General features: G+C 48.8%; 1 protein-coding gene across 1 annotated transcript in view; it reads left to right on the top strand.

Annotated features, from left to right (window-relative positions):
* Window positions 1–21,640, top strand: part of LOC309839864 (pseudouridine-5'-phosphatase-like) — a 71,135-nt gene that overhangs the window by 15,118 nt on the left and 34,377 nt on the right. Inside the window, exon 2 of the mRNA XM_082681838.1 lies at window positions 18,319–18,537. Within this exon, the coding sequence (XP_082537964.1) occupies window positions 18,319–18,537 (219 nt within the window). The remainder of the gene's footprint in view (window positions 1–18,318; window positions 18,538–21,640) is intronic.

Raw genomic sequence — 21,640 nt, 5'->3', positions numbered from 1 at the left:
ACACACACACACACACACACGCACGCACGCACGCGCGCACACACACACACACACACACACACACACACACACACACACACACACACACACACACACGACCATGTGAGGAGACAGCCGTCTGCCTGCCCAGGAGAGAGGCCTCGGGAGGAACCAGCCCTGCTGACACCTGGATCTCAGACTTGCAGCCTCCAGGACAGTGAGAAAGTAAATTTCTGTTGTTTAAGCCCCCCACTGTGTGGTGCTTTGTTATTGCAGCCAGAGCAAACTAATCCACCCAGAAATGTAGGATTTTTGATACTGTGAAGAGATCAAGCAGATGTGGACCAATATTTTACAGACTTCACAGGGAGACTGGCCAGGGAGGTAGAGCATGGATGCCCAGGGCTGTACCAGCAGGATTATAGCATAAGTTTCTCCAGTCTTAACTCCTGTCATCTCTTTACAGTTGAGTTGTCTGACATTCCTCCACCCCACCCACACCAAAAAATAAGTGAATGGAAACACACATAACAGCTAAAGAAATATGCTGGTGACACAATGGCTTGTGTGTCTTTGAAGGAGGAGGACTGTGTGCTTCTTTATCTCTTCTCATTTCAGTGCATTTCCTAGATTCCTTAATGATTTGCACTGTGCTAAATTAAAACTGTTTTTGGCACTGCCTTCATACTAATGCACGCACCACTGGGGATACATTCAGTACTGGATTCCATTGTACCCACAGGAAGGGTAGAAATAGAGGAGAAGCAGGAGCAGCCACTGAAGGAAGGTCTTGAAGAAAGGAACGAAAGCTGTTGATTTGCGTGGGGAAGGGAATCTTTAAAACTGCATGTCTCTGGGTTTAAGGTGAAGTGTTAGAAATGATGCCTGAACTAGTAGGGGTTTGATGGATATACCCATCCAACACATGGGATTCTAAGGCAACACCTGAAAGAACTCATGTCTACTGTCAGTCTTTTCCTGCATTTTTGCTTTTCCAAATCCACTTTCGTGGCAGCCTCCGTGTTCTTTCTCAGCCATCTTAGATCTCTAGGGTGAAGTTAGATGGAAACTTTTTATGCATTCTTGGAGGACACGTTCTGGTTTGCATTTATTCAAAAGGCATGAGAACTAGGGATTTAGCATTAATCCATAAAGCCTGAGGCGTGGGGAAACTAACTCTCAAGAGGGTTTAGCTCTCTAGAAGATGGGAAAGGCACATCCATCTAGAACCCTATGATTGTATGTTTATTTATCTTTTAAAATTTGAAAAGAATTTAAGTTATTCACTAAGAGGAAGTCATCATATGTCAGTATGACATGGATTAAAAAAGCCCAGTGGTTAATAAGATTTATACGTGTGTGATTATGATGTAGCAGTCACAAAGGCCGAGGCCATGGTGTTCTTACTACCTGGTGGGTGACCTCCACACACAGTGGAAGCTGTCACACACGATAGTTCTACAAACTCTCTGCAGCTGTCCTCGACCTTCCGTGGTTAAGGCACCTGTGAATGAGACGTTAAGAAAGGTCTCTTCTTGTGCTTGGTCTGTTTGAGAGTCATTGTACACAAACCCAATGAGAAAAAAAGAAAAATAGATGGCGGGGAAAGTTTCTTATTGTGTTAGTTTTCTATTGCTGCCTTACGCTACCACAAACCGAGTGGCTTAAGACAACACAAGTGTATTATGAGGTCAGAAGCCCCACCTCAGTCTCAGGAGCTAATCACATCAAGGGCTGGTTCCTTCAGGAGTCTTCAGGGGAGAATCTGTTATTTGCCTTTTCCAGCTGTAGAGGCCGCCTGCATTCCTTGGTTCATGGTCCACTTTCTCACGTTCAGACCCACCAGTGCTTCACCTCTCTGACCATTCGTTTTTAACACAGACATTTACAGCCATCAGCTTCCCTCCCAGCACTGCTTTTGTTATATCCCATACCGTTTGGTGTGTTACGTTTGCATTTTCCTTCATCCCATAATTCCCTTGTAATTTTTCCTTTTCGCCACTGACTGTTTAGGTGTGTGTGGTTTAACTTCCACATATTTGGGAATTTCGCAAATTTCCTTCTGTTACTGATTTCTCATTTCACTCTGTCAATGATCAGGGGAATACTTGGTATGATTCTGATCCTTTGTGAATTTATTGAGACTTGTTTTATGGCGTAGCTTATCATCTTCCCTGGAGAATTCTCCTTGTGAACTTGATAAGAATGAATATTTTGTCATGGTTGGGTGGAGTGTTCCATACTATCATAAGCTCCAGTCAGTTTATGGTATTTACATAGTTAAGTGTTTTAAATCAGATCTTATATTCCTTGTTAATTTTCAGTCTAATTGTTCTCTCCATTATTAAAAGTGTGGCATCAAAGTCTCCAGCTACTGTTGTTGAATCATCCCTTTCTCCCCTCAGTTTTGTCAGTTTTTGTTTTATGTGTTTGGGGCTTTGTTGTTAGGTTCATATATGTTTATAGTTGTTGCATCTTCTTGATGGAATGACCCCTTTATCCTTATAAAATGTTTCTATTAATTTTTTTGTTTGTTTCTAATAGAAATGTTTGCCGTAAGTCTCCTTTGTCTCATGTGGTCAGTCTGGATCTCTTTTGGTTACCGTGTGCATTGGATATCTTTTCCATCCTCCTACTTTCAACCTTTTTGCACCTTTCAATGTAAAGTGTGTCTTGTAGACAGCATATAGTTGGATCATGTGGTTTTTCTTTTTCTAATACATTCTGCCAATCTTGACCTTTTAATTTACTTTTAACCTTTTACATATAGTGCCATTATTGATAAGAGAGGATTTATGTATGGCGTTATGTTATTTGTTTTCTCTATGTCTTTTTTTTTTGGTCAGATGCCATCAATCTGCATTTATTAGCAGGCATTCTACTGTAAGGAAGACTTTCCTCTGTCTGCATTTATTTTTTTATTGAAGTGTCAGTATTAGTTTACTTCCAGTATTATGTTAGTTTCAGGCGTACAACATCATGATTTGATAATTTTATAGATTACACTCTGTGTAAAGTTAGAAAATATTAACAGTATTCCCTGTGCTGTACTTTACATCCTTGTAACTTATTTATTTTATAGCTAGTAGTTGGTACCTCTCAATCCCCTTCACCTATCTTGTCCCGCCCCCACCTCTCTCCACTGTGGTACTATTAGTTCTCTGTAACTGTGAGCCTGTTTCTGTTTTGCTTCGTTTCAGTTAATTTGTTTATTTACATATTTTATTTATTTGGATGCATTGGGTCTTCATTGCTGCGAGTGCGGGCTACTCTTCGTTGCAGTGCGCGGGCTTCTCATTGCGGTGGCTTCTCTTGTTGTGGGGCATGGGCTCTAGGCATGCGAGCTTCAGTAGTTGTGGCGTGCGGGCTCAGTAGTTGTGGCTCGTGGGCTCTAGAGCACAGGCTCAGTAGATGTGGTGCAGGGGCTTCGTTGCTCCACGGCATGTGGGATCTTCCTGGACCAGGGCTTGAACCCGTCTCCCTTACATTGGCAGGTGGATTCTTAACCACTGCGCCACCAGGGAAGTCCCAAGTTTCTGTGTTATATTAGTTTGAAATTTTGCCATTTGCAACAACATGGATAGACCTAGAGGGTAAATCAGAGAAAGACAAATAATGTAGGTTTTCACTTATATGTGGAATCAAAAAAATAAAACGAACAAATCCATGTCTTTTTCTTTTGTTCCTCTATTCCTTCATCACTGCCTTCCTTCTCTTATGTTAACCAGATAGATTTTCTAGTGTACATTTTAAATTCTCTTGTCTTATCTTTTTTTTTTTTTAGTTATTTTCTTAGTGGTTGCTTTGAGTATTTACAGTTAACAACTTACACCCATCTGGTTTGCGTTAATACCAGCTTAATTTAAATAGTATACAAAAACATTGGTCCTGTGTATCTCCTTTCCCATCCTCCTTTGTGCTGTTATTGCTGTAAAGATTGCATCTTCATACGTTATGTGCCCATCAACAGAGATTTATAATTATTGCTTTATGCAGTTATCTTTTAAATCAGATAGGAAAAAATGATTCACAAGCAAAACACATTTATCTTGTCTTTTATGTCCCCCAAGTGCAGAATCACCCCTGATTGTAAACCATCACTTCAAGGAATTAAAGAAAAAAAAAGGGTTTATAGCATCCCTATCCTTCATCTCATTTTAAAGTAACTTAGCATAATTTTAGCATAATTTAGTAAGATTGCCAGGGAAATTCTTGAATCGGTCATTGGGTAGTGAATCAAGAAACACTCATGTGTAAAACGTACTGCATTTTTAAGTGTTTCCAAATCTTGCTTGATGATACTTTGCAAAACAAAAAGTAAAAAGTTATTATAGTTCCTGGGATGCATGCCACCTTCAAGTTAGAACTTTTCTAGGTTTGGTAAGTTGTATTCAAATATGGAAAATAAAGTTGATTGAGAAGGGAAATAGATACAAAATCATAACCTGACTCTAGTAATGGTTTCAGTTTGACCTTAGGAGAAGTCTTTTTGGAGAAAGTCATTGAGCATTGCCTATACCCGGATCCACTATTGCAATTTTGCGTGGGCTCCACAGCAAGGGCGGTTACATACTCTGAATACGCTGTCTTACATTGTACCTTCTGAATTACTTTAGTGTGTAAGTTGGTGGTCAGAATCCAAACCTGAGCCCGCCATGGGGGCCCAGTCTTTCCCAGGCATCCCAAGTGTAAGGGAGGCACAGCCCTGGAGCCCTACACCCTCACGCTCAGCCATGCTCAGGCCGGTGTGGCCCCGCACAGAATCTGTAGCAGGATGACGCATGCTGATGGAGCCGTGATTCAGAAACAGGGCCTGATAAATGTGCTGTCCCATGCAGTGCTTGCTGACTCTTTACAGGAAACAGGAAGGCAGTCTTTAGTCAGCCTCTGCACCTTCTGAGATTCTGCTTGGAAACATCCACGTAGGAAGTGTGAGAAAGGAAGGAAGGATACAGGAGAGGAGAGGGAGAGGTCATCACCATCTGTGCTGAGAAAAAACTAACTGGAAAAGCCGTTTCTGCACATGTGGCCACATATATAGCGTAGAGTGATTCACTCAGTGTCTATATGGGTTCTTTCCTCATTTTAGGTATATCAGCTTTCTGCGCCAGTGAATGTAAAAACAGTATCTTGTTTGGTTGTTTTAATTTTTATTGGGGCATAGTTGATTTACAGTGTTCTTAGTTTCTGCTGTGCAGCCAAGTGACTCAGTTATACACACATATCCACCCTGTTTTAGATTCTTCTCCCATGTAGGCCATTACAGAGCGCTGAGTAGAGTTCCCTGTGCGGTACAGCAGGTCCTTGTTGGTTATCTATTTTTTAAGTAGTGTGTATGTGTTAATCCGAAGCTCCTAATTTGTCCCTCCCCGCCTTCCCCCCTGGTAACCATAAGTTTGTAAAAACAGTATCTTAATCCCAGTATCTGCAGGATTTAAGACTCAGTCTTCTTTGGAGAGCTCAGCTGGAAGACCTTATGGCTCTCCCGAATTTGTGAATCCACACCAGGGTCTCTTTATCCTCCCTGCCATCGCACAGCTGCAGGAGGGGCCCCCGCACTGCGTGGCACATAGAGCGCCCTCAGAGGGAGCAGGCCCGTCGTTCTGTCAGCCACGTGGGCCTCCCCCAGCCCCAGCCCCTTCCACGTGCCTCTGCCCCGCCCCCAGCCGCCTCCCTGCGGGCCATTCCCTCCGAGGAGCCTCGCTGTCCTGTCCATGCACCGGGTGGGCATCCCCTTGGGGGCCAGGCCACCTGCTCTACTCTGAAATCGCCCCTTCGAGCCCACTGCCCCATAATGAGAAGTAGCAGAGGAGCGTGGCCTGCAGGCCTGACTCCTGAAACTCCCTGGAGAAAGTTGTGCCATCCCATGCTGCTGCTCCCCGTGCCCTGCGTCCAGGGACAGAGGGGACTGGGGACATGAAAGGCACGGCATGTCCTCCCGAAGACAAGGCCCAGCCGGGGGCCCCTTCTCCTGTTGCTTGTGCTTCTGTTATGGACCGTCCCCTCTCCCCGGATGTCCTCACGTGCACCCTCTGCAGACAGACCCTCCCGGAAAAGCCCCGCCTTACCTGCCCTTCTCCATCTCCTGCTGCATCTCATGGGAACACCCTTGACGGAGCACATAACTCCGCTCTGGACAGTTTACATCTGATGGCACCTTTCATCCCCCCCGCACAGCCTTGGGTGACAGGGAAACTGAGTTTCCAGTGCGCTTGTCCCTTTGACAAGGGGACACCTTCAGGAAGCAGCAAGGCCAGCACGCGAATCCTGGTTGTCCCCACTCACGGCACCTCCTCCGTGGGCAGAGAGCTTCCCGAGGCTTCCAGGGTCCCCAGGATGCCGTGCTTGGCAAGACAGCATCTCACTCCGGGGAGGACACAGTCCCCTCCACTCTGCCCTCAGCCCAGCCTCCACTCCTGTAACTGAGGCAAGCTCTCCCTCAGCCTCCAGATTCCAGGGCGAATTTTCAGTAGCCTGATGGGGGACCCCCACTGTCACGAGCCTGAGGGTAGCCCGCTTTCCCCTGGTCAAGCGACGGGCACGTGGAACTCACATGCCCACCTCCTGGATTTCCCTGCACAAAAAGACGTGTTGTATGTGGTGTTCCGACTCAGCCTTGGTCTTGCGTTTCTCAAGCGGCTCTGCCTTCTACGAGTGAAAACAGCATCTTCCTTTTGCTTCTTCAGTTACAGATGCTGTTCGATTTTGCCGGACGCTGTTGCCTGTGTTTACTCTACCAGGTGGAAGAGCCCAGGGTTGCACTCATAGAAAATTTTGGTGTAAGGTGGTAGGTTCTCTGCAGGAAAGGAACAGGCTGGTGTCCTGAGCCACAGGTCCCTGTAGGAATCAGTGACCTCGTGGAACCCTCTGTGCCCACGTTTGGTCGATTCTGCTCCAAGTCTTAAGAGAAACCTTGGAGAGATCTTACCTTTGACAAGCCCTCAGCTGACAGCTTGCTCAGGGCAGGACTGGTAACCATTTCACTGAATCCCCTCACCTGAATAAGGTGTCTTCACGGTCAGCCAGTGCCCCACAGAAGTGGTGCTGCCATAAGCTTCTAGATTCGTCTTTTGCAACAGGAAGGCGGGAAACAGGGACACGTCCAAAACCCGGAGCTTAGGTTTGCAAAGTGAGGGTGTACAGGGTTATGGGGATGAAAATTTGTGAGCCAGGTGTTGGCAGACACGAGCTCCTCCTAGGAGACACGGGTTTGCGTAGCGACTGAGAGCATGAGTCAGCACATGCGAAGAGGGTAGGCTGACTCCTTCTCTACCTCCTGTTTGGTCATGGACCATGTACCCCAAGCATCAGTCTGTCCATCTAAAAATTGGGGATGGCGTAATCCTGTACATATCAGGAGGGTTGTCATGGATCTCAGGGACACACAGATCCCATGGGAGGTGCCCAGTGATTGATTGTTGGCTATTACTAATTACTTTAGTAGCCGTAGTGATGATAGGAGACACTGTGTGTCATCTCATTGCCAGGAATGCTAACGAAACTTCGGTCCGTGCTTCTCTCCCTCGAGCAGGCATCAGGCTGTTGTGGAGAGCTTGTGCAAACACACATTGCTGGCGCCCCAGGCTCTGTGGTTCTGGAGCGGTTCCGAGAATGCATTTCCCACCAGCTCCCACGTGAGGCCCGTGCCGCTGGTCAGGGTCCCACACCTGGCAGAACCGCGGCTGAAGTCAGAGTGCCCGGCACCCATGAGTTGTAGGAGCATGTGCCAGGCCAAGTTAAAGTTCGGAGCTCCTGGGATTTTCGTACGCAGACCGTGGTTTCAGCCCTGGATGGGCCCTAGGTGAGCTCGCTGACCTGGAAGAAGTCATGGAAACTCAGTATGCCTTGTTTAAAAGCTTAAAAATAGAAGTTAAAAAAAAAAGTTTAAAAAGAATCTCATATTTTTAAGCTGTTCTGATAGCATTTCTGTATCGTAACATACTGTTAAATATCACAAAATAATCGGTAAACTGTAAAGTGAATTCCATGGATGAGTTTGGGAGATTTTTAACTTGAAAAGCCCTTAATCATCACTACCAAATTCTACACTTACTTCCCTGAACTTCTCCCCATTTTAGAAGGTATGTCTCCTAATCTTGCAGTTTGTCAGGGCTCAGTAAACGTCCTCTGTGCTTCTTGCCCCCCCGCCTCCGACTTTGCCCGCCCTACTCTTCTGTTTCTTGGGGCCCGTTCTGTATCCCCACCACTGCCTCTGGCTCCAGGGCCGGCCGTCGCCAATGCCTCGCCTTTCCTGTCACTTTCAGTGTCTCTGAGGGTGGGAGGAAGACCAGGGCCACAGGATGGGTGATCGAAAAGCAGAGACAGTGAACAAGGGAAAGCCTAGATGCAGGGGATACATCACCAGTTTCAGTGGTGGAATGGATAAAGAAAGCAACTTTGGGGAACGAAGCGTAGCTGGGCATGTCTGTTATCTCGCCGCAGTCTGAGTGAAATATTGCAGAGAAGCTTGAGTCGTTGTTCTTTACCTTCTTTGTCTATGTTGTGCTTTGGCCGAAATACAAACAAGAACAAAAAACGAGGAGAGGAATTGTTTTTCCTGTGTTTTCCACGTGAAGTGCTTCAGTGTGATTATGGGGGTGGGTAGGTGGAAGGCCGTTTGTCCACACCCCTTGACTAACTGGGGACACCTGGAGTTGACCTGGCAGGTGTGCAGGGGCATCTGGGATTTGCCTGGAAGACTCATCATTGTTCGTACTTGGCATCCGGGGCGCTGGAACTGGTAGCTACTGCAGAGATCACGTTTTTCTTGACTGCTCGTCGTGTGGGACAGTGCCCGCCTGTCCTTCTCCAGTCCTTCCGTGTGTGAGGGAGTCCTGCCATCACTCTGCCTCAGTCTGCTCCAGCTGCCCTAACAAAAGTACACAGACTGGGTGGCTTACAGAGCACACGTGTTTTTCTCACAGTTCTGGAGCTGGGGAAGTCCAAGACCAAGGTCAGGCGGATTTGGTGTCTGCGGAGGGTCCGATCTCTGTTCACAGTGCCTTCTGTGTCCTCACGTAACAGAAGGGCTTGGGGGACTCTCTCTCTGGGTCTCTTTTAGGAGGGTCCTAATCCTATTCAGGAGGGCTCCTCCCTCATGACCTCACCACCTCCCAAAGGCCTCACCTCCTAGCAGCGTCCATCACATGGGGAATTAGCATTTAACATAGGAATTCAGGGGACACGCACACTGTGTGTGAGCAGCTACCTCCCTTGCCTGTCGGTGCCCCTCGGCAGGCAGCATGATGAGCCTCTCGTCGGCCCTCTTAGGATGGTCTTCCCGGCCTGCATCCCTTGGGTAGAGTCAGGCCCTGACCTCCGACTGTGATGTATGGCCTTTTCATTTACTTCAGTAGTAAGGAGTGAGGTAGGAGTCTTTCCAGTTTTATTTTTCAGAGGCCATTGTTCGCATCCATCAAGATGGTGTCTCCTCAGGGAAAGCTCATTTTATACCTTAAATCCTGAGAAAGTCTTGCTCTCTTCCTAGGCCAAAGATAGGGGACAACGCTGCTAAGTCTTCCCTCCTTGGGCACAGACGTCACGCTTTCTAAAAGACAGCCTTCCTTTTGGTTGACTGAGAGCCGTCTCACGCACCCTGTCCTTTGTCCCCACGTCCTCATACTGATTGGCTGACCCCAGGAGTGTCTCTGTGTTCAGGAACAGTCTGGCCGCCTGGAATTCCAGGTACATCTTCATTTTCTTGTGCTGCAAACACTGGTTCTCCTTGTTCTGAGCAGACCTTGAGAAGTCTAGTCAGGACACTTTGATCACATTGGACTTCACGGGTAGTTTACTCTGCACAGATGGATCAGTTTTAGCATGTAATTCCCGCGATACCATGTGCACACTCAAGGTAAGGAATGTAAGGATACAGCTCCCACGAGTATCTTTGTGGCCCTCCGCGATCCCTCTCTGTTCATGCCCCTGCCATGGTAACTGTCAGTCTCCTGAAACTACAGATGAGTTTGCACTTCCTGGGATTTTATATGGAATCATACAGAATGTACTCCTTTTTTCATCTGGCTTCTTGCATTGAGCATCATGTTTTTGAACTCATTCATGGGATTGCATGTTATTTTTTTTTTTCCTTTTTATTGCTAGTGGTTGTATGATAGTTGTATACTTCGTAAGAAACTGCCAGACTGTTATCCAAAGTGGTTTTTATGTTGGGCTGTGTATTACTTTTATTGCTGCTGTAAAAAATTATCACAAACCCTGTGGCTTAAAACAACACAAAGTGACGTATCTTTTAGCTCTGGAGGCCAGAAATCCACAAGCAGTCTTGGACGGGGGAGAATCTAGGTGTTGACAGGGCTGCATTCCTTCTGGGCTAAAATCTAGGTGTTGACAGGGCTGCATTCCTTCTGGAGGCTCTAGAGGAGTGTTTTCTTGTCTTTCCGGCTTCTGCAGGTCACCCACCTTCCTATTCTTGTGACCCTGCATTGCCTGACCTCTGCTTCTGCCCTCAACATCTCCTCTGACTCTGACCCTCCTGCCTGCCTCTCGGAAGGATCCTTGTGATCCTGGAGAGTCATCTCCCCACTTCAGGACTCTTGCTTAAACACACCTGCGAGGTCCATTTTGCCATGAAGCCTACTCAGAGGTTCTGGAGATCAGGGCACGTGCATCTTTGCGGGGCTGCTATTCTTTCTACTGCAGGTTGTTTGTGTCACCACTAAGCTGTAAAGTGTGGCTCCTTATAGATTCTGCATGTAAGTTGTGTGTGTGTGTGTGTGTATTTTCTCTCACTTTGTGGCCTGCCTTTTCTTCCTGGGGTCCTTTAATTTTGACGAAAGCCCCTTTATCCATGTGTTCTTCTAGGGTTCTTACTGTGTGTTCTGTGTATGAAGCCTTCGTAGAACCCATGGTTCCAAAGATGGTCTCCTGTATTTTCTTCCAGAAGTTTTATAGCTTTGGGTTTACATTTAGGTTTACGAGTCTAAGGGTCAGTGCTCATTTTTTTTCCTCCAGTACAGATATGTTTCCATAGAGATAACATATGATCCAGCAACATTTTTTGAACCAGTTCATTTTTAAAATGATTTCCTTAAACTTTATTATGGATTACCAGAAAAAAAAATTCTTGACTAATACCCATACCTATTAAAGGGAATAGTTGACCCCACCAGTGAATCATGCTGAATACTAATCAAGATTTTTACTTTACAAGTGATCACCCAGTTAAATTATTATTACCGATCTTCATTTTAAGGAGTTATTATTTCTTCTTTACAGTTGAAAACTGATAGCTTCCAGCTACAGGAAACAGTACATCAGACCCTTAAATACTTTTCCTCTAAGCCTGCTAGAGAAAGCAGGCTGCTAATTTGAAGCACATATTACCAGAACTGGTAATTTCATGCTTGTTAATTACTGGTTTCCGTCTTGTACATTCCTAAACACGAGGCCCTGTTCCCTCTTACATGCAAGCTCATTTGTAAAGGTTAAGCCACACAGACTAGGAAAGCCTCTCCTGTGTGTATAAACAACACGCAGTGTTGGTGGCCCCTGGAGAGCGCACCCGCGTGCCCTCAGCGCCTGGAGACTTGCAGTGTTTGCTAGAGGCGGCATCTGTGTTCTCCTCGTCCTGTTTTCTTTCTCCTCCCCAGAATGCCAGGCCTCTGCGTTCGGTGTCTAACGTAGCCTCTGCCTGGCATCCGTTTTCAGGTCTGAGAGGACATTCCTGGACGTCCAGGTCCTTGCGGTTAGCAGAGGGCCACATATCAGTAGTTCTGAGCTGAGAGAAATACTCTGATTTACATACTGCCTTTTCTCTACCACTCTTTCTGCAAAGCTTCCCTTTACCTTTGCAGGTATTTGGGTGTTCCTTTTTTTTTTCCCCCAAGCAAACTTTAATAAGCTTTTCAGTCTCAATCACTGAGTTCTGTATTTAACTTGGCAAGGATGCTTCTGTCTCACTTAACCACGTTTTTTCAGTGCCTCTCACAGAGAATGTGCCCGATGCACCTGTGTGAAGAGGAATGCTTCACCCAGGGGAGAGGTGAACGGAGCTAGGGAGGGAGTGGGGTCCTACCTCCAGCCTGGAACGTGCTGAGGGTGGGTTTGTGGAGGGTCAGGTGGCCAGGAGGAGACATAGGGCCATCCATGCAGGGCCCGTGGGTCCAGCGTGTGGCCCAGGGTCTTTGACCGGCTCAGTGCCTGTCTCCCCTAATGGGACTGGAATGTTTGGGGCATCTCGCACAGTCTCCATAGCTGCTCTGCTCACCCGGTGGCTTTCCACAGTGGCGTCCTGTCCTGGAGACGGAGCCGTCTGACCCCTGCGGGTGGGACCCTTGTCCTTCTCGGGCCGGCGCAGCCTGCTGGGTGGCTGTCTTGACTCGGAGGACAGTGGCCTCTGGACCTTGGACTCCCAAGAGTGAGAAAGCAAGCAGCTGGCAGACGCCTTACGCTCGAGAGACGGGACGTGCCAGCCGTGCACCGACCCACAGCCTCCTGAGCGTCCGGACCACGGACCCTGCAGCGATCAGTGCTCTGTGCCTGCAGCTTCCCACGTGGGATGGGCCAGGGAAAGCCGGATAGATACGCCCCCAAACCAGCCATGCCGCATGCCCCGCTTATGGTAGCCACCTCCTGGGTCCCCGCCCTGCAGCCTCCACCAGGCGGTCCCTGCAGCCGGCTCCCTTCCCGGGAGGGCTGTCCACTACCCTGCCGGCCCCTTTCCCGGGAGGGCTGTCCACTACCCTGCCGGCCCCCTTCCCGGGAGGGCTGCCCACTACCCTGCCGGCCCCCTTCCCGGGAGGGCTGTCCACTACCCTGCCGGCCCCCTTCCCGGGAGGGCTGTCCACTACCCTGCCGGCCCCCTTCCCGGGAGGGCTGTCCACTACCCTGCCGGCCTTTCTGCCGCTGCTCAGCCAAGCGCTGGCCGAGTCCTCCCGCGGAGAGCTAGGCGTAGGCGCCTCCGCTAGCGCTCACCACCGGCGGGCCCTTCTTGGCTCCCGGAAGGGCCTTTTGTCCTGTAGGGCCTCCTGCCTCAGGCTGTGTCCCTGCCAGCCCCTCTCAGAACCTGGTACGTCCACACCTTCTTCTGCCTTCCTCCGGATCCACCGGTGCCCTTCCGCCGCACCTGGGGTGACCGGCACTTTTAGCAGGTACCTTCTTCCGCCTTGGCCTTGCTCGTCACAGCGGCCGGTGAGGCTGGTAGACGCCCTGGCCAGCTGGCCCGGCAGGTGTACGGCAGAGGCAACTCGGAACCAAGTGTGGCGCCGATAGAGGCTCTGGGCTTCGTGCCGTGTGCTGGGAGCATGGAGAACAGCAGCAGACAGCTGTTGCAGAAACACTTTTCGCCATGAGTGTGCTAGAAATTATTAAGCAAGCTGGGGAGCCCTGAGAAGTCAAGAAGAGCCCCGGGCAGCCCCTGACAGCAGAGCCCGCCGGGTCGGATGGCTCATCTCCTGTCTTCCTGAGAAGAACCAGCCACGTCTGCAGGCTCTCGTCATCTAGAGCCTAGGCCGTAGGATGGCTGTGCCGCTTGACCGAAGAGTCCGTTTTTGGGAACGGACGCTTATTTTCCAGTGAGGTCCTTCATCACTGGAGGAAATCAAGGGCCCCCTGCTAGAAAGCGCAGAGAGCAAGTGTGTCGGTCTCAGTAGTTCTCAAACCGAGGGCCCCGGCAACAGCTGTTGCTTCCTGTTCTGTGGTCCCAGGCCTAGACATCCTTCTTCTTCTCGATTTCCACTTGGGAGAGAGATGAACCAGTTCACTAATCCTTTCAGTATAGTATGTTCCATCAAGTTGTCTGTAGTTTACTGCAAGCTACATGTTTCTTCAAAAGAAAAAAAAAGTTTAAGTATGCATGGGATGCAATACAGAGGAAAGTGTAAATAGATTATTTTTTCTTTAATTTCTGCTTATAGATCTATGTGTGTAATCGTTAAAATCAAGCTTTTCTTGGTTAAACTTGATCTGGTTTTAAAATCGCTGACTGCAGAGCACTGGGCTTTGGTAAAAACAGGTCAGGTCAGTGGTTCTCCCCTGTGTTAGGCACGCACACCCTGGTTTCCTGCTGGTGGGAGGGGGGGGTTGATAAAACACACAGCAGATCTGGGGTCACAGCGTGGGGCCTCACCCAGTTTCTCCTCAGTAGGTCTGGGCTGAGGCCCAAGCATTTGCATTCCTGACTCTCCTGGTCCAGGGACCACACTTTGAGGACCAGTGGATTAGGGAAACGAGTGGTAGGTGAACAAAAGAAGTGCATGTTTTCAAGGAGTGTATTCAGTGATTGATTACCTACTGTGTACTAACTACCACGGTGGCTTAGAAGAGTGGCACCACCACTTTGATCAGAATGTACCGTGCGCTGCCTTTTTATCGTTAAAGCCGTTTCACATGTAAACTATGTAGCTTTCACCACACTGAAGAAGACTGCTCCATTTCTGGGTGAGAGGAAGCATGGAGCCGGCTACATCAGTCTGCTTCCCCTTCTACAACTCCCTGTTTGCCAGACTGTGGCAGTTTGATTTTAGCCCGAGATGGGCCCTTCTGCCTTTCCACGTGGAGAGGTATCTTGTATCGTTAAGGAGCTATCTGTAGCACAAAACAGCGTCTTTAGGTCACCTTCGCCCTCCTTTTTCTTTTCTTAGTAATTGGAAAGTAAGACTATTCTCAAGATATATTAAGTTCTGAGAAGCATTATCTCACTTTGTTCAAGGTGTACAGGATATGGAAGGCGTAAGTTGACTGGAGAGCGGTAATCAATGTGGGTCCACAGTCCGTTTCCAAAACCGGAGGAGCCAGTTGTATTTTGATTTTTAAATTATTATTTTGAAGTGGAATGCATTGATTCCATGACATGTATGCTCTGTGGGGGGGCGGCGGCGGTGGCCTGGGGCAGCATCCGTAATCCAAAGCCTGTTGGTGTTTGTACAGGGAAGCGCAAGAAGGTTCACGCTAAGTGTCCCAAATATTAAACCTTAAAACTGACTCTGTTTTTGCTAAATGAGAGCTTTTCCGTTTCCGGAAGTTTATGGATCATGGGGCTGGGGACACGGCGTCAGTGTGCCTGTCCTAGGCCGGGCGGTCAGTTAACAAGTATTTGTGAAGCTAGGGAATGTGTAACACTGTGGGAGGGAATCCCAAATGGTTACCACTTCCTTTTAAAGTAAAGCACCCGGAACGAGGCCCTGTGACTTGTCAGATGCAGCAGCCCTTGCCGTTTTGGGAGCTGTGGTGTGCAGGCAGGGAAAGCAGAGCTCGTCGTCTCCTCTGAGCTCACAGATGCTCCCTGACCGCCTTCCGCGGAGCCGCTGCAGGGCACGTGTGCCCCAGACGGCCCTAGAGGCAGGGAGGCAGAGCCGGGCGCCGTGCTCACAGCTGCGCGCCGGTTACCCGCTCAGCTGACGCAGGCGCCTAGCAGGTGTGTGCCCGTGGGAAGACCCCCCAGGGTGCAGACGGGTAAGCTAAGGCCCAGTGGGGTGCTGAGCACATGTCCTGAGTTCCCAGCGGCTGGCCAGCTGCGGGGCAGGGCCTCCAACCCAGGCCAGCCGGGCTTCCGAGCGCGGGGCCGGCTCCCAGCCCAGAGTCCTCCGGCACGCCTGGGCCTGCAGGCGGCCGCTGCTCCCCACGGTGCCCCCGGCAGAAGCCGCAGGTCACCGGGGCGAAGCAGCTCCTCCTGGGACGTCCAGCCAGAGCGTGGCCAGGCTGGGGATTCGCTGCTCCTCTCGGATCAGGACGCCCTTGCTTTGTGTCCATGTGGTACAGAAGTGGAGATGGGGTGGGCAGAGAAACCAAGCCAGCTCTTACCCTACATGCTTCTTACTCTCGGGTTGATTGAGGGGTTTTGCTATTAGATAATGCAGATCATGCCTTTAGAACTGGATTAGGTGCAGCTTCGTGCAAGAGAGAAGTGGGGAAATACGCTCACCCCTTCCGTCTTCATAAGCTGAAACACAAATGGATACCGTCCTGAGTCTGGGGTGGACTCAGCCAGCATTTAAATACGTTCTCGATGATAAAAGCTGTTGCTAAGCATAGTACAACGACAGAAGCTCAGCCTCAGACGAAACAGAGAGGCCTTCCAGGTGTGGTGATGCCTTTTATAGTAACAGTTCAGTGACCCTAAACGTCAGTGCCTTCTGTTTTCCCACCTGGGGACCCAGCCCGCAGCTCGGATGAAAATACCAACCTCTGGGCTGAGTCTGTCCGCTCACCTCCCGCACTGCCCCCCGCCCAATCCGATGCCCTCGTGTCACTGCCTGCCTGATCCCTTCATCTGTACCTGCTGGGACTGCTGCCTGGATCCTATCCCCCCCACCGCCCAGGGCTGAGGTTCTCGTGTACCTGCAGTATGTTCCTAACACACCTGAGTAAGGGAGCAGCTTGTGTGCACGTAGCCTGTGGAAAACCACGTGAGTTTCCTGTGAAAAATAACCCAGAAGCATGGCGCAGAGCACAGCTACTTTATGCGGCTTCATTTTAGTTTAGCTTCTGGAGAACCTTTTCCTTTCAAAACGCTGTCCCTTTCATTGATCTTACGCTGTCGTCAGCGGGCGTCCTCATTGCCGGGTCTGAGGAGCTTGGCGATGCATTCAGATCCTCGCTTATTCCACCGAGGGTTTGGGGGGATTTTATCTGAATTGTGAAGAAAAGTGGCTGTCGGCACAGTCTCCTGCAGATTTATAATCCCACCGTTCTGTGCCTTTTAGGTTAAAAGCTTCAGCTTTAAATAAACGCTGCTTGAAGCGTTTTTAAAGAATACAGCTGTTTTCTGTCTTCAGAATTAGTCTTTTTTCATGCTCCTTTCTCCTTCCCCGTCCACTTGCTTCCCCACGAGTCCCTCATGTTAAGTCCCCACCCGGCCTCTGCTGCTTCTCCTGGCACTCCCTAGCCTTCGCAAACCCATCAGTGGTTTCTCACTCGCTGGGTGCCGGCGATGTCTTTTTGTCAGTCTTTCTCTCTCTCTCAACCGCTAGAAGAAAAGTGCTCACGTGTAGACGGTAAAATGTACAGCCTCCCTGCCAGTGCATCCATCCCCCCCCCCCCCGACCCCGAGAGCCCTCCCTCTCTGTCCGCTCACAGGCGAGAAGGATGTAAAAGAGCGTGTGACAGGCAGCCCTCCTCAGCGTCCGGCGGAGGGTGCACCAGCCCTTCCCTCTTTGCTGGGACTTCTTCAGGGAGATTAAGTGCAGCGTGGTTCTAGAAAAACTAGAACCACTCAGGCTATTATGCAGACGCTGGCTGCTTCTACCAAGGATCCCGGGAAGACTTTTCCTCAAGTCCCACCTTCTTTTGTACCAAAAAAAGAAAAGGAAACAAAAGCTGGAATGTATTACCCAGCCCAGGGGTCATGCCCAAGCACAGTCTGGCGAGTATGTCTGAGGGTGGATATCTGAGATCTTTTTGTTGTGTGTCTTATACCGTCCCGCCAGAATCCAGCCCGTGGTAGAACGGTGAGGACCCAAAGAGTTAAAGCGCTGAGCCTACTTGATACGCAGCTGTAGATGATTTTGCCTTGAAAAGCAGAGGAGAAAGAAAAGCTCTTTCTGTTGCTGGTCATCGTCAAGGCTGAAGCATGCCACCGTGGGGCTGAGGGTCCAGGGCTTGTCCAGGGAAGCAGCCTACAGGGAGGCCCTAGCACGACACATTTAGCTGGTGGGGAGGGGAAGGGCAGGTCAGCTGCCGGGAGAAGCAGCCACGGGGTGGGTGGCGGCCTCCTGGGAATGATCCCTTCACCACAGAGCGTCAGCATCCAGGTACATTGCAGGAAACGCCGCCGCTGTTGCAGGAAGGCTTGGTGGGCAAAGCCCCCCGCCCCCCATGCCTGATGACACAAGTGCCGTGAGGGATCTGGTCCCGTGAGAGGAAACGAGAAGCACAGGAGTTGTGTGTTCCTACTCAGAGCCGCGCACAAGTTTCTGTCCTTGCGTAGGCACTTCACTGCTCCGCCCGCGGCCAGGCGCTCCTGCGCTCCTGCCGGGTGGGAGTAGTTCCTCGGGGCACATCCCTAACAGCAGAGGGCTCACACACAGACCCTTGCGTGCTGCCGTCACGGTGCACGCTTGGGAGGACCAGCTCAGGGCGTCAAGCGCGTGCTCAGGCCCAGATGCGTGCGTGCGCGTAGACAAGGCAGTTTCACCGTACTAGAGACTTCCTTTCTGGGCCAGCCTGTAACGTTCCCAAGCAGCAGAGAGCAGGCTGCCCAGGGCATCGTCTGGTCCCCATGGCCTGAGAACGTTTCCCTCACGTCCATAGGTCTCCCCGAGAGAGCTTTCTACCCTGAACTTGACCTGCACTGTGAACACACGTGCTTCTCTGATGTAGACTTGGCATTACCACCGCATGCACCCTAAAAGCCTCTGTGTCTTCGTCTCACTGTGTCTGCAGATACTGAACGGCTGTACTCAGTGGTGTTTGAGGCAGTCTGCGGTCGCTATGGGAAGAAATACAGCTGGGATGTGAAGTCCCTTGTTATGGGTAAGACAGCGTTGGAGGCGGCCCAGATCATCGTAGACACCCTGCAGCTCCCGACGTCCAAGGAGGAGCTGGTGGAAGCCAGCCAGGCGAAGCTGAAGGAGGTGTTCCCCACCGCCGCGCTCATGCCAGGTGCCGCCCTCTGCCATCCTGTCTCTCACCTTAGTAGTGACTCTCACAGACTCATGCGGGGCATGCTAGGGTTGTCCTTTGGTCTTGATAACTTCTTGGAAAATTCTCTTCCTTGTGAGGCTCAGAGGGGCTCGAGAGAGAGTTTGGTGGATGCTGTTGTGTGCTGCGATTCAATCTTGTCTTTTTAAAGGCTTCTTAAAAGAATATGCGTTCCTTTCACTGACTCCTGAGGTCCAAAAACATTTGCATTGTGTTTGCATGGGTATTATGTAAAGATTACATTCCTGACAGAAGGCTTTTCCTTTTCACAATCAGATAACACCGACTAAGGTTTCAGCAGCTATGCAAACTTTAACATGTTGATGATAAGCAAGAACCTAAATCTCCCCAAAGAAGTTTAATTTTTTTTTTTTAAGTTAAAGGCATAATTCTGTTCTGACATGTCTGTTTGTATGGCCTTTATCGCTCTCTTGACTTGTTTTTCTTTGAAAGGGAAGATGATTTTTCTCCCTTGGGGCATGTTAACTGAAGGTTGATCACAACGGAATTGCCTGCTGGTTCTTACTACAAGTGAGAAGGTCAAGAATGTTCTAGATTACAGGGACAAAAAATGCTTAAAAATGAAGTATTATTTTAAGATTTTTCTAGGAGAAAAGGTGAAAACTCAGTCTTTAGAATTCCTGGTGCTAAGGGAGAAAAAGTTTACAGTTATAGCAGTAATTTTGGATTCAAAATTGTATTCATATGAGTCATCATCATTTTTGAAACGTGTGTTGTTATCTATATTTGTACACATATCCAGAGGGGCAGATTGAGTATTCCCGGGAACCAGAGAATTTTCTGTCAAAGGGCCCTGCTAATACCGCTGCCTGTGTCACACAGAAACCATGTGGACTGTTCTTGGATTACACACACACTAACTCCTCACGCACGGGTACAAGCACCGCGATTCACACTCCCTTCATCAGCTGCCTCTGGGCTGTTTGCACACCCAGTAATCCTGACAAACTTTAGTGATGGAAACACATCCGTATGTCACAAGAAACAGCTTAAAATTTACCATCTTATCCATGTTTAGTGTACAGTTCGGTAGTGTTAAGAATGTTGAAGTTGTTGTGTAACCGTCACCACTCCATCTCTCAAACTTTTTACATTGCAAGGCTGAAACTCTGTCCCCATTAAACCCTACCTCCCATTCCTCCCCCTCTCCGGCCCCCGGCGCCCACCCTTCTTCTTTCTGTCTCTGTGAATTTGAACTGCTCTAGGTGCCTCATACAGTATTTGTCCTTTTGTGACTAGCTTTTTAAATTTAGCATAATGTCCTCAAGGTTCATCCATGTTGTAGCATGTGATTTTCTCCCTTTGAAGACTGAATCATATTCCACTGTACGGACCACATTTTGTTTCTCTCTTCATCTGTCTATAGATAACTCTGTTGCTTCCACCTCTTGGCTGTTGTGAAAACCACTGCTGTGAGCATGTATATACAAATATTTCTTCAAGACCTTGCTTTCCTTTCTTTTGGGTATGGTCGCAGAAGTGCGATTATTGGATTATAAGGTAATTCTGTTTTTAGTCTTTTGAAGCTCCACCATAACTGTCTTCTATACTGGCTGTACCATTTTATTCTTCCTCCAACGGCCCACAAGGGTTCCAGTTTCTCCACATTTTCACCAACACTTGTCATTTTTTGTCTTTTTGATAGTAGCTGTCCTATTGTGTGTGTAGTGATTCTCTCTTGATTTTGCCTTTCTTTAATGATTAATGACGCGAGGCATTGTTCTATATGTTGTTAGCCGTTTGCATGTCTTCTTTGGAGAAATGTCTATTCAAGTCCTTTGCCCTTTTTTTTTTTTTTTTTTTTTTTTTTTTGTGGTACGCGAGCCTCTCACTGTTGTGGCCTCTCCCGTTGTGGAGCACAGGCTCCGGACGCGCAGGCTCAGCGGCCATGGCTCACGGGCCCAGCTGCTCCGCGGCATGTGGGATCCTCCCGGACCGGGGCACGAACCTGCGTCCCCTGCATCGGCAGGCGGACTCCCAACCAACTGTGCCACCAGGGAAGCCCCCTTTGCCCATTTTTTAATAGAGTTATTTGTTTTTTTCTTGTTGAGTTCTAGGAATTCTTCATAAATTCTGGATATAAACCACTTATCAGATACATGATTTGCAGATATTTTCTCCCATTTCATAGGTTGCCTTTTCACTCTGTTGACTGTGTCCTTTGATACACAGAACTTTTTAAGGTTGATGTACTCCCATTTGGCTATTTCTGCTCTTGCCTGTGCCTTTAGTGTCATATCGAAGATATTAAAAAAATCCCGTGTCGGGCTTCCCTGGTGGTGCAGTGGTTGAGAGTCTGCCTCCCGATCCAGGGGACGCACGTTCATGCCCCGGTCCGGGAGGATCCCACATGCCGCGGAGCGGCTGGGCCCGTGAGCCATGGCCACTGAGCATGCGCGTCCGGAGCCTGTGCTCCGCTACGGGAGAGGCCACAACAGTGAGGGGCCTGCATACTGCCAAAAAAAAAAAAAAATCCTGTGTGATAATGCTTTTTCCCCATGTTTTCTTTCAGGAATTTTATAGTTTTAGCTCTTACCTTTAGGTTTTTAATCCATTTTGAGTTAATTTTTGTGTATGCTATAAAGTAAGAGTGCAGCTTTGTTCCTTGCACGTGGATATCCACTTTCCCCAACACAAGTTTGTTGAAGAGACCGTCCTTTCCCCATTTTTGAGTGGTCTTGGTAGTCTTGTTGAAGCTCATTTGGCCATATGTGTGACGAGTTCTTTCTGGGCTCTCTATTCTATCCCATTGGTCTATATGTCTGTGTTTGTGCTAGCACCACACTGTTTTGATTACTGTACCTTTGTAATGTGTTGTGAAATCAGGTAGTGTGAGATTGTCCAACTTTGTTCTTGTTTTCCAAGATTGTTATGGCGCTTCAGGTTCCATTGAGAGTCCATATAAATGTTAGGATGGATTTCTGTATTTCTACAAAAATTGCTTTTGGAGTTTTGATATGGATGGCTCTGAATCTGTAGATCACTTTGGGAAGTATGGACATTATAACAGTATCAAATCTTCCAGTCCATGAACATGGGATGT

The sequence above is a fragment of the Grampus griseus genome, assembly GCF_964374135.1.
Source record: "Grampus griseus genome assembly, chromosome: X".
Taxonomy (NCBI): Eukaryota; Metazoa; Chordata; class Mammalia; order Artiodactyla; family Delphinidae; genus Grampus; species Grampus griseus.
This window is presented reverse-complemented; position numbering and strand designations above follow the sequence as displayed.